Source organism: Callithrix jacchus, chromosome 4 (genome assembly GCF_049354715.1).
Source record: "Callithrix jacchus isolate 240 chromosome 4, calJac240_pri, whole genome shotgun sequence".
Lineage (NCBI taxonomy): Eukaryota > Metazoa > Chordata > Mammalia > Primates > Cebidae > Callithrix > Callithrix jacchus.
In genome coordinates, this window is record NC_133505.1 from 70225184 (window position 1) to 70241298 (window position 16115).

Below are 16115 nucleotides of genomic sequence, written 5' to 3' on the forward strand. Positions count from 1 at the left end.
AAAATACCTAGGAATACAACTCACAAGGAACGTAAGGGACCACTTCAAGGAAAACTACAAAACACTGCTCAAGGAAATAAGAGAGGACACAAACAGATAGAGAAACATTCCATGTTTATGGTTAGGAAGAATTAACATCGTGAAAATGGCTATACTGCCCAAAGTAATTTACAGAATCAACGCTATCCCCATCAAGCTAACATTGTTTTTCTTCACAGAACTGGAAAAACCACCAGGAACTTCATATGGAACCAAAAGAGAGCCCGCATAGCCAAGTCAATCCTAAGCAAAAAGAACACAGCGGGAAGCATCACACTACTGGACTTCAAACTATACTACAAGGCTACAGTAATCAAAACAGCATGGTACTGGTACCAAAACAGAGATATAGACCAATGGAGCAGAACAGAGGCATCGGAGGCAACACAACATTTCTGCAACCATACAATCTTTGATAAACCTGACAAAAACAAGCAATGGTGAAAGGATTTCCTCCTTAATAAATTGTGTTGGGTAAACTGGCTAGCCATGTGCAGAAAGCAGAAACTGGACCCCTTCCTAACACCTTACACTAAAATTAACTCCAGCTGGATGAAAGACTTAAACATAACACCTGGCACCATAAAAACCCTAGAAGAAAATCTAGGCAAAACCATTCAGGACATTGGAGTAGGCAAGGACTTCATGACCAAAACACCAAAAGCATTGGCAACAAAAGCCAAAATAGAAAAATGGGACCTAATTAAACTCCACAGCTTCTGCACAGCAAAAGAAACATTCACTAGAGTGAATTGGCAACCAACAGAATGGGAATATATTTTGCAGTTTACCCATCTGACAAAGGGCTGATATCCAGAATTTACAAAGAACTCAAACAGATTTACAGGAAAAAAGACAAAGAAGCCCATTCAAAAATGGGCAGAGGATATGAACAGACACTTTACAAAAGAAGACATACATGAGGCCAACAAACATATGAAAAATGCTCATCATCACTGGTCATTAGAGAGATGCAAATCAAAACCACATTGAGATACCATCTCATGCCAGTTAGAATGGTGATCATTAAAAAATCTGGAGACAACAGACACTAGAGAGGATGTGGAGAAATAGGAAAACTTTTACACTGTTGGTGGGAGTGCAAATTAGTTTAACCACTGTGGAAGACAGTGTGGCAATTCCTCAAGGCCTTAGAAATAGGAATTCCATTTGACCCAGCAATCCCATTACTGGGTATATATCCAAAGGACTATAAATCGTTCTACCATATGGACACATGCACATGAATGTTCATTGCAGCACTGTTTACAATAGCAAAGACCTGGAATCAACCCAATTGCCCATCGATGATAGACTGGACAGGGAAAATGTGGCACACATACACCATAGAATATTATGCAGCAATCAAAAATGATGAGTTCGTGTCCTTTGTAGGGACATGGATGAATCTGGAGAACATCATTCTTAGCAAACTGACACAAGAACAGAAAATGAAATACTGAATATTCTCACTCATAGGCAGGTGATGAAAAATGAGAACACATGGACACAGGGAAGGGAGTACTACACACTGGGGTCTATTGGGAGGAATAGGGGAGGGACAGTCGGGGGGAGCTGGGGAGGGATAGCCTGGGGAGAAATACGAAATGTGGGTGAAGGGGAGGAAGGCAGCAAAACACACTGCCATGTTTGTACCTATGCAACTATCTTGCATGTTCTGCACATGTACCCCAAAACCTAAAATGCAATTAAAAAAAAGTCAGAAGCAACAGATGCTGGTGAGGATGTAGGAAAAGCGAAAAGCTTTTACACTGTTGGTGGGAGTGTAAATTAGTTTAACCATTGTGAAAGACAGTGTGGTGATTCCTCAAGGATCTGGAAATAGAAATACCATTTGACCCAGCAATCCCATTACTGGGTATATACTCAAAGGATTATAAAACATTCTACTATAAAGACACATCTACACATATTTTTACTGCAGCACTATTCACAATAGCCAAGACTTGGAACCAACCCTAACACCCATCAATGATAGACTGGGTAAAGAAAATATGGCACATATACACCATGGAATACTACGCTGCCATAAATAAGGATGATTTTATGTCCTCTGCAGGGACATGGATGAAGCTGTAAACCATCATTCTCAGCACACTGACATAGGAAAAGAAAACTAAACATCGCATATTCTCACTCATAAGTGGGAGTGGAACAATGAGGACACATGGACACAGGGAGAGGAACATCACACACTGTGGCCTATTGGAGGTTATGGGCTAGGGGAGGGAAAGCATTAGGCAAACTACCTAATGTAGATGATGGGTTGATGGGTGCAGCAAACCACCATGGCATGTGTATACCTATGTAACAAAGCTGTGCATTCTTCCCATGTATCCTAGAACTTAAGGCATATTTTTTAAAAAGCTATTGGAAAAAAAAATTACAAAAACAGAACAGCAGCAGACTTGATTTTAGAGAAGAAAGAGTGGTGAATGTAAAGATAAATTACTTAAGTTAATTGTTTCTGGCCGGGTGTGGTGTCTCACTCCTGTAATCCCAGCACTTTGGGATGCCCACTGCATGGATCATGAAGTCAGGGGTTTGAAATCAAACTAGCAGGAGAATCGCTTGAACCTGGGAGGCAAAGGTTGCAGTGAGCCCAGACCATGCCATTGGACAGCAGCCTGGGCAACATAGCAAGACCCCGTCAAACAAAAAAAAAGAAAAAAAAAAGCAGAAATTAAGAGATTTTCAGATAAACAATAACTGGGAGAATTCAAAACTAGCACACTGACATATAAAGAACAGTAGAGAGTCCTTTATACTAAAATGAAAAGAAACCATAGAATATTAATTATTCACACAAAAAATAAATGAGATCCAGTAATGGTAACTATATTAGTAAATATTAAAGCCAGTATAAATATATCTTGTTCATAACTCTTTTCTCTTTTTACACAATTTAAAAGATGGAGCACAAAGCCATAATTATAACAGTTTGTGATAGGCTTATAATATATAAGGAATAATTTGTATCACAATAATGAAACAAGGGAATAGAAAAAAAGGGAGCATCAGTGGAGCAATATTTTGCACATTATTAAAATTAATTTGCTATTAATGCTATTTAATTGTTTTATCTTAAGAAGTTACTTGTAATCTACAGGGCAACCATCAAAAAGTTTTTTTTTTTAATTTTTTATTGGATTTTAGGTTTTGGGGTACATGAGCAGAGCGTGCAAGACCATTGCGTAGGTACGCACATGGCAGTGTGCTTTCTTTGCTTCTCCCCTTCACCCACATTTGGCATTTCTCCCCAGGCTATCCCTCCCCACCTCCCCGGAATCGGCAACCAACAGAATGGGAAAAATTTTTTACAGTGTACCTATCTGACAAAGGGCTGATATCCAGAATTTACAAAGAACTCAAACAGATTTACAGGAACAAAAAGTATTTTTAAAATACTAATATGTAACAAGGAAATTACAGTGGTATATCAGATAAAATATCTATTTAATACAAAATGAGGTAATAATGTAGGAATGCAGGAACAAAAGAAGAAAGGATATTGACAAACAAATGGCAGAATAGCAGATGTAAACTCTACCTTATTGGTAATTACAATAAATGTAAATTGAGTAAATATTCCTACCAAAGGACAAATAATAGCAGAATGAATTTAATAAAAATATTATTCAACTATCTACTATCTGTAAGAGATATACTTTGTATTCAAGAGTGAAAACTAAATTCATAGCAAGAGGAAAGAGGTCATAATGAAAATTAAAGCATAAATTAATAAAACAGAATCAAAAAGCAATACAATAAAACATTGAAATTTAAAACTGGTACTTTCCAAAATTGAAAAACCACTAACTAGATTGAACAAGAAAAAATAAAGAAGACCCAGATTACAAGAATCAGACATGAAAGAGGAGAAAATATGACACTCTTCCAAAAATAAAAAAGAATTCAAGGAGCATACTAGATAATTACCTGACAACCAATTATACAGCCTAAATGAAATAGATAACTTTACAGAAAGACAAAAACTACGGAAACTAACTCAAAAAGAAGTATGGTATATCAATAAACTTACAATAAGCAAAGAGATTGATTTAGTAATAAAAATGTTTTCCATAAAGTAAGCATATGAGTAGATTGCTTTACCAGTAAATTTTACCAAATGTTTACAGAATAATGAACACCAATCCTTCTGCAACTGTTCTAAAAAAAGGTGACAATTCTTAACATGTTATATGTGGCAAATATTACCCAGATACTAAATCCAGTCAAAGAGATCATACAAAAAAAATGCGGATCAATATGCCTTATGAATACAGAACCCAAATTCCTTCACCAAGTACTAGCAGATGGAATTCAGCAAAATATACAAAGAAATATACATTATGACCAATTGGGATGTGTATTAGAAATACAGAGTTGGTTTAAAATTAGAAAATCACTGAATGCAATATATTATATTAGGAGAATATGAGACAAATTACACATATAAATAACTTCAGTGATAGCATTTGGAAACATTCAACAATTTTTTATAACAATAACAAATAAAACACTCCACAGACCAGAAACAGAAGGGAATGTCCAAAATCGGATAAAATGTCCTGTCAAAAATCCACAGCTAACATCATACTTTATGGTGAAAGACTGATTTTCTTTTAAGCTCAGGGACAAGACAAAGATATGTAGTCTGTCACTTCCATTCAATATTGTACTCAAAGTCGTCACGATAATTAAACATAAAGCAGGAAAAAATGTATCAAGACTGGAAAAGTAGGAACAAAATTATCTCTATAATCAGATATTAAAAATCTCAAGGAAGCCATAATTAATTATTATAACTAACAAATAAGTTTACCAGCATTGCAAAATACATGATCAATATTCAAAAATCAGAGGTGTTTCTATACACTAGAAAAGAACAATGTGAAAATGGCATTAAGACAATTCAATTTCTAATAACATAAAAAATTCAAATTTTTAAGACTAGATTTTAAGAAGTACAAATATACATTGAAAACTATAAAATATTATTGAAATAAATTAAAGATGATTCAATGATATTCCTATCAAATTTATGGCTGCCATTTTCTTCAGAAAGTAACAAGCTGATACTAAAATCCATATAGAAATACAAGGATTTCAGTTTAACCAAGGAATCTTAAAACAGAAGAATAAGTTGGATCCATACTTCCAGAATTCAAACTTACTAAAAGTTACAATAAGAGGATGTGGTATTAGAATAAAGATAAATAGAACAGAGAGTCCAGAAATCCTCACGTTTGTCTAATTGATTTTAAATAAAGGCACCAAGATAATTTAATATGGAAAGAATAGTATTTTTAAGAAATTATCCTGAGAAACCCGGATATTCATGTGGAGAAGAATGAGGTTGTATGCTTACCTCACAACACACACACACACACACACAGACACACACACACACAAATTAACTAAATCGAAATGGATTATATCTCAAAATAAGAGCTAAAAATATGTTTGTAGAAGAAAATACAGGAATAAAATTATTGTAATCTTGAGTTAGACAACAATTTCTTAGTTATGATATGGAAAGCAACACTGACAAAATATAAGTCAATTGGTTGTCCTCAAAATTAAAATTGATTTTGCCTCCAAGGACACCATGAAGAAAAAGACAATTCACGTAATAGAAGAAAATATTTGCAAATCATATTTGACAAGAGACTTGAATCCAAAATATATAAAATTCCTTACAACTAAAATAAAAGGTACTTAACTCAATTATCAAGTGGGCAAATGATATGAGAAGAATCTCCAAAAAAGAAACGCACAGGTTCACAGAGCACACCTTAAGATAAGCAACATTATTGCTTAGGGAAATGAAAACCAAATGTGTATTGACATACCACTTTACACCCACTAGAAGGGTTAAAAAGACAAACATCAACAAATATTGGCAAGGTGTGGAGAAATTAACACTCTCATACACTGCTGGTGGTTTTGCAAAAATACTACATTCACTTTGGAAAAGAGTTTGGAAGTTCCTCTAAAAGTTAAGCATAGAGTTACTGTATGATTCAACAATTCTACTCCTAGTTTCATATGAAAAAAATTGAAAATTTACATCTGAACATGTATTGCCCATAAATGTTTATTACAGCATTATTCATTATAGTCAAAAAAGTTGAAATAATCAACATGTTTATCCGCTGAAAAATAAACAAATATGCTCTAACTTTATGATGTAATGTTTTCTGGCCGTAAAAAAGCAACCAAGTACTTATATCTGCCTTGACATAAATCTGGAAAAAAATATGCTAAATGAAACCAACGAGTCACAAAAAAACATACATGGCATGATTCTAGTTATGTGAAATGTCCAGAACAGACACATCCTAGAGACAGAAAGTTGATTCGAAGTTTTAAGGGAGAAAAAGGAAATCGGGAGAGGCTATGCTAATGGCATGAGTTTCTTTTGGAATAATAAAAGTATTCTAAAATTAGATAGTGGTGATCATTATAGCTTTCTATGACTATACTAAATCAATAGTAGTTCTTTCCTTATCCATGGTTTTACTTTCTTGTTTCAGTTAGCAGCAGCCAACTATGCTCTAAAAATAGGTGAATACAGTACAATAAGATATTTTGAGAGAGAGAGAACTCATTGACATCACTTTACTATAGTATGTTGTTATAATTTTTCTACTTACTTAGTAGTTATTGTTAATCTTGTAGTGTGACTAATTTATATTTCAACTTTACCATAGTAAAAACCATAGAAAAAAAACCATATTTTAGATATAGATGGTTCCCAACTGGTTTGACATGATATTTTGTCTTTACAGTTGGATGAAAGCAATTCATACTCAGTAGAAACTGTACTTCAAGTGCCCTTACAATCGCTATTTTTTGCTTTCAGTGGATTATTCAAAAAATTACATGAGATATTCGATAATTTATTATACAATAGGGTTTGTGGCTTGCTCTACTGTAAGTTAATGTAAGTTCTGTCATGTTTAAGGAAGGCTAGGATAAGCTATAATATTCAGTAAGTTCAGTATATTAAATACTTATAAATACATTCCTGGCTTACAATTTTTTTTTCAATTTACAATGGGTTTATCAGAACATAACCCCATTGTAAGTTAAGGGATATATGTTACTTTGTATAGAGTTTGGTGCTATCTGTGATCTTCAGACATCCACTGGGGGTCTTGGAACATGTCTCCCTTGGGATAGTAAAGGGGGTCTATTGTACTGAATTGTATGCTTAAAAGGGTGAATTGCATAGCATGTTAATTTTGTCTCAATAAATTTATTATTTAGAAAAATAACTGTGTAAGGAAATTCCTAAATAGTAAATCATCCTATTTATATGTAACATATGGAATATGCACATTATGCTCATTTCATTAATAGCATATTTAATGAATGCTTTTTTCCCTTAACAATCTAGTAAAGCCAACATAAATATATAATGTTCATATTAATACATTACAATCACAAAGAAGTACATTCAGAAAATCTGCTTCAACAGGACTATAAATTTTATATCCAGAAAAAAATACAACAAATAATATAGGAAATATGAAAATAAATAATATATCAAAAATTTTAGGAATGATGAAATGACTAAGAGTTTGTCTTAATTTAGGTGACAAAATCTTCTGAAACCTAAATAAATTTTAATCAATAGGAGTTAACAATAAGCCATGTCAGGGTTATCTAAAAAGACTGATTATGTATCATGAATATTAAAATAAAGTATTTTTAATTAAGCTTTTAGATATTAATTTTATTTTCAATCTTTAAGACCACTACATCAAATGCAATACTTTTATTTAAATAAAATTAACACCATGTTGAACAATGAATTAATATTTGGGTCATCTCATTTTGTTCGATGTGTAAGAATATTTTAAACAAATAGGTGGACAAAGATAAGTGATATATTTCATACAGACATATACAGACATACACATACACACACACATATAACTCATGTATAAGACATTGTTTTGGGAAGGCACAAAGTAGCCTCTGATAACCAGGCTATTCAAGAGCTAGCAACATGCTATAACTTACGTTTAGAGCTAGGTTTGTTTTTCTGATGAACATTTCAACGGACAATTTCATAGAACATCAGTATTAGACAATGTTACTCTATGAAATGAGAGAGCATAAAATCTAGACCACATTATAGTCATATTAAATAGAGATAAAAACAGGAACATCACCCAAACCAAAAGACTAACAAAACAGTCCACAGTCATGAGTAATGCAAGCAATTGCTGTCTCCTTTAAAAACGCTGGTTTTCACCCCTCTCTTGTCTTTTCCTCCATTCTTCTAGGTAAGACTTATTACAAACCAAATAATAAAATTCTGCTCACATTTTGACAGCTTATTAAGAGCAAAACCGTACTCTAAAACTCTCCCCCAAAATACATGTAACAAGCTCAAGCCTGTAGGTCCTTTTTAATATCCTTTTATTTAGATATCTACATTATGTGTTTTGTCCCTTGTGGCAATGAGTTCCAAACCCAACTTTTTCTTTTTCTTTTTTTGTTTTGTTTTGTTTTGTGATGGAGTCTCCCTCTGTCACCCAGGCTGGAGTGCAGTGGTACAATCTTGGCTCACTGCAACCTCCACCTCCTGGGTTCAAGCGATTCTTCTGTCTCAGTCTCCTGAGTAGCTGGGATTACAGGCTTGTTCCACCACACCCAGTTAATTTTTTTGTATTTATAGTAGCGACAGGGTTTCATCACATTGGTTATGTTGGTCTTGAACTCCTGACCTCATGATCTGCCCACCTCAGCCTCCCAAGTGCTGGTATTTCAGGCCTGAGACACCGCATCTGGCCAAAACTCAATTTTTTCAACCTCAGTTCTGTTCCCAGTGGTGTCTGGTGATGGCCAACAGCATCAATTTGCACATACCCAAGTTATTTTAAGAAATTATAGGAATAGCTAAATGCTAAAGAAAAAATATATCAAAGTCTCAATGAAAGAAATACTAGAAAATTTATGTATTATAGTTTATACTTAGTTGATGTAAAAAAATAAAATATAGTTAACAATGAAGATTATGTTTTGGTTTATCAAAAGTTGATTATTTCTCCTCCTACACAGTTGGAAAGGTTATTAATATCAATTTGTGTTCAAAAAATCAAATTTAGTTATTGCTAAAGTCACAAAAAATATCTCATTGTTTATATTTTTCTGTATTTTTAACTAATCCTAACTATTGGCATTGTGAGTTTTTCTGTTACCAAAATTATTTGTTTATCTTCCTTTTTGTCACCTAGTATCTATCCCAATTGCCAGCTATTGTGGAATTATTTTCAATAAAGCAAATTGCCTACTGTTGAACAGTCTGCACCTTATAACCCACTTTAATCACCAAAAAATTGGAAACATTTTGAAAAGTTTTACAGGCATGATAATCCAGGATTCTCAACCTTAATCACAAGGCAAAAGAGAATGTGTGATTTATTTTAGAGGACCTTCTGAAATAATTTTAACAATTTTCTCTAGTTATCTGAGTACATTTGTATGCAATTAATCTGCTTCTGAACAGGCAAACGATTTAGTTATAATATACTTGATTATCCATCTACATGAGAGATGCAATGTATACCAAACAAATTTAGGATTAAAAATTATTTACCAAGGGATGCGCATGGTGGCTCATGCCTGTAATCCCAGCAATTTGGGAGGCTGAGGTGGGCAGATCACTTGAGATTAGGAGTTAGAGACCAGCCTGACTAACATGATGAAACCCCATCTCTACTACAAATTCAAAAATTAGCCAGGCATGTGACAGGCAGCTGTAAGCCCAGCTACTCAAGAGGCTGAGGCAGGAAAATCACTTGAACCCAGGAGGTGGAAATTGCAGTGAGCCAACATGACACCTCTGTACTCCAGCCTGGGCAACAGAGTGAGATTCCACCACACATATACAAATTATTTACCAATATATATTTGGTTAGTAAGCTTTTGGAATAATAGTAGCTACTCAGAATTTCTTTTTTTATGTGTATCATCATTTTCTTAAAAATAACTTCAAGTTTTATTTTAGATTCAGGGAGTACACGTGCAACTGTTACATGGATATATTGAACGATGCAGGGGTTTGGGGTTCAAATGATCCCATCAACCAGGTAGTGAGCATAGTACCCAACAGTCAGGTTTTCAACTCATACTTACCTCCTCTGCTTTCCCCTCTGGAAGTCCCCACTGTTCATTATTGCCATCTTTATGGCCATGAGTACCCAGGGTTTAGCTTCCTCTTAGAAGTGAGAACAGGTGATATTTGGTTTTCTGTTTCTATATTAATTCACCTAGGATAATAGCTTCAAGCTGAATCCATGTTGCTGCAAAAAGCAGGATTTTGTTCTTTATGGCTGCATAGCAGTCCATGCTGTATGGACCACATTTCCTTTATGCAATCCAATCCAATCTTGATAGGAACCTAGGTTAGTTCTACGTCTTTGCTATGGTAAGTAGTGCTGATATGACTATATGAGTGCATGTATCTTCTTGGTAGAATGATTTATTTTCTTTTGGATATATGCCCAGTAATGGGATTGCTGGGTGAAATGGCAGTTCTGTTGTAAGTTTTTGAGAAAACTCCAAACTGTTCTCCACAGTAGCTGAACTAATTTACATTCCCAATAACAGTGTTTAAACATGCTCTTTTCTCTAATGCCTCATGAGAATCTCTTGCTTTTTTAACATTTTGAAAACAGCAATGCTGATTTGTGTGAGTTATTATCTCACTGTGCTTTTGATTTGCATTTCTCTGATGATAAGTGACATTGAGAATTTTTTCATATGTTCATTGGCCACTTGCTAAATATGTGCCTCAAAATGTTAGAAAGATCTCAAACTAATGATCTAATATCATATTTGGAAAAGAAGAAACATAACAGCAAATTCCAAACCTAGCAAAAGAAAAGAACTAAAATCAGAGCAAAAGTGAATGAAACTAAGACCCCAAAATCCATGGAAAGTGTCAGTTTAAGCAAAAGTTGGGTTTTTGAAAGCATAAACAAGATTGACAAACTACTAGCTACATTACCAAAGAAAAAAGATAGAAGACCCAAATAAGTACAATCAGAGATGACAAAGGTGACATTACAACTGATCCTACAGAAGTAGAAAAATTCTGAGGAGCCCCTATGAATGCCTCCATACACATAAACTAGAAAATCTAAAAGAAATGGATAAATGGTAATGCACAACCTCCCAAAGATTGAACGAGGAAGAAATTTAAAACCTGTAAATGCCAAATTTTGAAACTGAATCAGCAATTAAAAAAAAAAACTATCAACAAAATAAAGCCTCAGAAAAGATGGATACATGCTAAATTTTCACCAGATGTAAAAAGAAGGGCTGGTACCCTTCTACTGTAACTGTTCCCAAAAAAATCAAGGAGAAGGAACTTCTCCCTAACTCATTCTATGATAACAGTATTGTCCAGATACCAAAACCTGGCAAAGATACAACACAAAAAGAAAACTACAGGCCAATACACTTTGTGACCACAGATGCAAAAATCTTCCACAAATAGTAGGAACCAAATATGGCAGCACATGAAAAAGTTAATTTACTGAGTAAGCTTCATTTCTGGATACAAGGTTGCTTCAACATACACAAATCAATAAATGTGATTCACCCCATACACAGATTAAAAGCAAAAACCACATCGTGATCCCAATAGAAGTGAAAAATTCTTCTACAAAATTCAACATCATGTTAAAAACTCTAAACAGAGTAGGGGTCTAAGAAACATATCTCAAAATAATAAGAGCCATGCATGATAAATCCACAGCCAACATAATACTGAATGGGCAAAATCTACAAGCATTCCCCTGGAGGGCTGGAACAAGCCCAGTCTCGTAACTCCTACAGGAAGTCCATGCCAGATATATCAGGAAAGAGAAAGGAATAAAAGGCATTCAAATAGAAATAGCAGGAGTCCAACTAACCCTCTTCACTGATGATATGATTCCACAGCAAGAAAATGCTGAAGACTCCACCAAAAGACTCCTCAAACTGATAAATAATTTCAGTAAAGTTTCAGAATACAAAATCAGTGTACAAAAATCAGTAACACTTCTATGCACCAATAACATTCAAGCTGAGAGCCAAATCAAGAATCCATTTACAATATGCAATCCCATTTATAATAGCGCACACTCACACACACCCCAACAACAACCAAGAAATACATCTAACCAAGAATGTAAAAGTTCTATACAAAGAGAACTACAAAAAAAAGTGCTAAAATAAATCAGTAATGATATAAGCAAATGGAAAAATATGCTGTGTTCATGGCTTGGAAGAATCCATATCATTAAAATGATCATAATGCCCAAAGCAATGCACAGATTCAACCTATCAACCTACCAATGTCATTTTTCACAGAATTAGAGAAAAACTATCCTAAAATATATGTGAAACCAAAAACGAGGCTGAATAACCAACACAATCTTAGAGGAAAAAAAAAGAGCTGGTGGCATCATGTTATCTGATTTCAAACGACACTGTAAGTCTACAGTAACCAAAACAGCATGGCAGCATGGTACTAGTAAAACAACAGCAACAGACACATAGATCAGTAAAACAGAATAGCAAGCCCAGAAATAAACCCACATACTGAAAGCCATCTAATATGTAACAAATCAACAAAAATAAGCAATGTGGGGGAAGTGCTATTCAATAAAGGGTACTGAGATCACTGGCTATCCATATGCACAGGACAGAAACTGGATCCTTACCTTTTACTACATACAAAAAATTAATCCAAGATGGATTAAATATTTAAATATAAGACTTCTGACTATAAGAATCCTAGAAGAAAACCTAGAAAACACCATTTTGGACATCGACCTTAAAAAAATAATTTATGACTGAGTCCTCCAAAACCACTGCAACAAAACCAAAAATTGACAAGTTCAGATTAAGCTAGAGAACGTATGTATAGCAAAGAAAGCTGTCAACAGAGTAAACAGACAAGTGACAGAATAGGAAAAGATACTCAAAATCTCTGCATCCAACAAAGGTCTAATACACCGAATCTGTAAGGAATTTATTCAACAAGGAGAAAACTCCATTAAGAAGTGGACAAAAGACATAAACATCTACTCAGAATTTCTATTTAGAGTTTATTCAGAATTCTCATCAAATAATTAATTAATACAACTGAATTATGGAATGTGTGGATAATATATACTGTAAAATATTTTTAAAATTATACCAAAATAATCCAAACCATAATAATCACTAAGTAATAAAGTGAAAGTTTTAATTTAGTGAACTCACTCCTTTTTTGTCATAGTGTGTTAGTTCTCATACTGTATGGAAAGGTACAAAACAATGTTAAGATGAAAAAAGCATGTTTTGAAGAAGTAAATGCATTTGTATCTTTTACCATATCTGAACATTGCATTTTCAAGTTAAAACTGGTTTATATTTTGTTGTCTTGACATCTGGTCTTCAGTATTTAAAATGATTGTGACACTATCTTGTCACTGAATGGCTCTTCATCTTGGGTGGTTATTTTAATTAAATGTATCTAAAGTGAAAATAATGTCTAAATGTATTCCAAGGACATTGAGCACTCCAAGTAATTTCATGAAGAAAACTAAAAATATTTTACTCACCGATAGCTTTTGTAAAGGTCAATACAGGTGGAATTGTTCTTGCAAGGATTCATTTCACACTCATTGGATTCTTGTTCACAAAAATTTTGTTCCCAGCCCGATAGGCACACACATTGGAAGCTCTAAGGGAGTATGAAATTATATATTTTAGGCTATTTCTTATAATTAAGCCTATAATATAGAAGTTACTCCTAGCTATTTTGATCTGTCAATTTATACATTTTTTAGTTTTACAGAATGTCAATACTCCCCCAAAATGACTTTTACCACATTTAAAAAACTGTATGAACAGTATTGTTTAGTATCTAATTCAATAAAATTTTAAGTCAATAAATTCTACAGAAGATATTGAAGATTTATGTATTATGCTTACAATGTAGAATTATCACCCTTTTTAAATGTTTTAAAATAAAAATAGCATATTAGTAATAAGGTTGATGACAGAGTATAACTAAATAACTAATTAAGCAACTCAGCAACTAGTTCACAAGGTAAAAACATAACTATAGATAAACTTTTGACAGATTTGTTGTTACTAATAAATATTTAAAATAAATAAATTACAGAACTTTTGGTCAATTAAAATCATAAAACTTTTCATGGTGTTTTTCTGAAAAAGAGAGTGGCCCTATGACAATGTAATTCAAAATACTAGAGGTAAAATTTTGCTTTCCTAGTATTGGGCAAAAAAACAAACAAAAATTTTAATTACTCTGAAAAATACTTTCTATAGAAATATGTTTTTAAGAATAGAGCTCTTGTCAAAAATTAAAATTTGGGCTTTTGTCTGCAGAAATAAAGCATTATAAAAATGCTAAAATCAATGTTAACTGTTATTTAATCTGTACTTTTCAATACAGTAGCCACCTGTGGCTATAAAGCATTGAAACATGGCTAGTACCAATTGAGATGTGCTATAAATATAAAATACACATTGAATTTTGAAAATTTAGTATTAAAAAAGGAATGCTAAGTATCTCACTAAAATTTTTTTATTACTTACATTTGGTTGAAATAGAAATCGTTTTGACATAAACAAAATATATTAATTCTAATTAATTTCATTTATGTCCTTAACTTTTTTTGTAATGGCTCCTGGAATAAATAAAAAACATGGATCTCATTTAATTCCTATCTGACAGAGGTGTGTTAGATAATGTCAACCCAGTTTCTCCATTTTTGAATAGAGTTAAGAAGTATCTATACTTATAAGCACAATGTGAGGAGTAGGAGCCCTGAGATTACAGAACACACCTTAGTTTACAGAACACACCTTAGTTTAATACATCTCAGCATTCTGTACAGATCTAGCACACTGTGTATGTTTAATTAATGTTGATTAAATAAACAAAAAAGAATAAATATGATATGACCAATAATGTAAAGGCTGAAGTTAGTACCCAAAACAAAATTCAAAATGATTCTACATCATTTTGCTACATTTTTACAGCCATTTTTTTACAAACATTACAGTAAAACATAGTAACCAGAAGAAAAATAAACGCATGCCCTATGTATGTGCATTTAGGTTACAACAGTTTAAATGTATAAGAAGTTTTACTCAGTACTATGTTTTGGTTGAACAGGGCCCATTGTTTTTCCATGTTTAATAACTAATGAAAAGCACAGGAATGAAAGCCACCTTACCAACATTGCACTTTATTCCTGACACACATACTATTTCTCCCCTCAGAATATCCTCTAATAGTACTCAAGGTTTGCTGGATCATAGCAGCATTTTTTTCATGTACTATGCTCCCTACATTGTTAACTTCTTCCATGAGTATGGTAACATTTACAGTTTTCGTTGATTGCATTTGGCTTATTTTTTCTTTTCTGTAAACATTAAAAGAGGACATACATAAAAATGTAATATAATGATTATATTTTGTTTAATGAATATGCTATTTAAAATGAAAGCAATTCTACAATAGTCAAGACAACATCAGCTGTGATGAATGGGAGAAAATCATCCCACTCAGCAGCATAAATGGCATATGCATAAAATCTTTGGAACATGCCCATTAGTTATGTTCTGAAATTTCACATATTAAAGGGTATACATTATTTCTGTAGAGACAAAATCATAAGCACACTGCTGGTTTTCATTTTGATGCCTTAATAATAGTTTAAAACAAATTTAGTGAGTCAAAAAGTAAATCAATTTTTTTTCTATTAAATCTGTATATTTGTTAAAAGCTAATAATTATTAGTATTCTTAGTAATTTGATAATTAGTAGAACATTATCAATTTCAGGGTATCATTATTATTAAAGTATCAGGCTCAGTAACCTCCAGATAAAACAAAATATGTACCAGGAAAAAACATGAAAGGATGAAGGAAATAGAATTTTAAAATGAAATATTAAAAAATGTAAATATGAAGAAAGAGTAGAAACAGAAAATAACCCAGAGTTCAAGAATTTTTATTCATCAGTG

At 33.1% G+C, this 16115-nt stretch overlaps 1 protein-coding gene across 1 annotated transcript in view; it reads right to left on the reverse strand.

Annotated features, from left to right (window-relative positions):
• Positions 1–16115, reverse strand: part of EYS (EGF-like photoreceptor maintenance factor) — a 1911700-nt gene that overhangs the window by 1298802 nt on the left and 596783 nt on the right. Inside the window, exon 12 of the mRNA XM_035296026.3 lies at positions 13677–13798. Coding sequence (XP_035151917.3) covers positions 13677–13798 — 122 coding nt within the window. The remainder of the gene's footprint in view (positions 1–13676; positions 13799–16115) is intronic.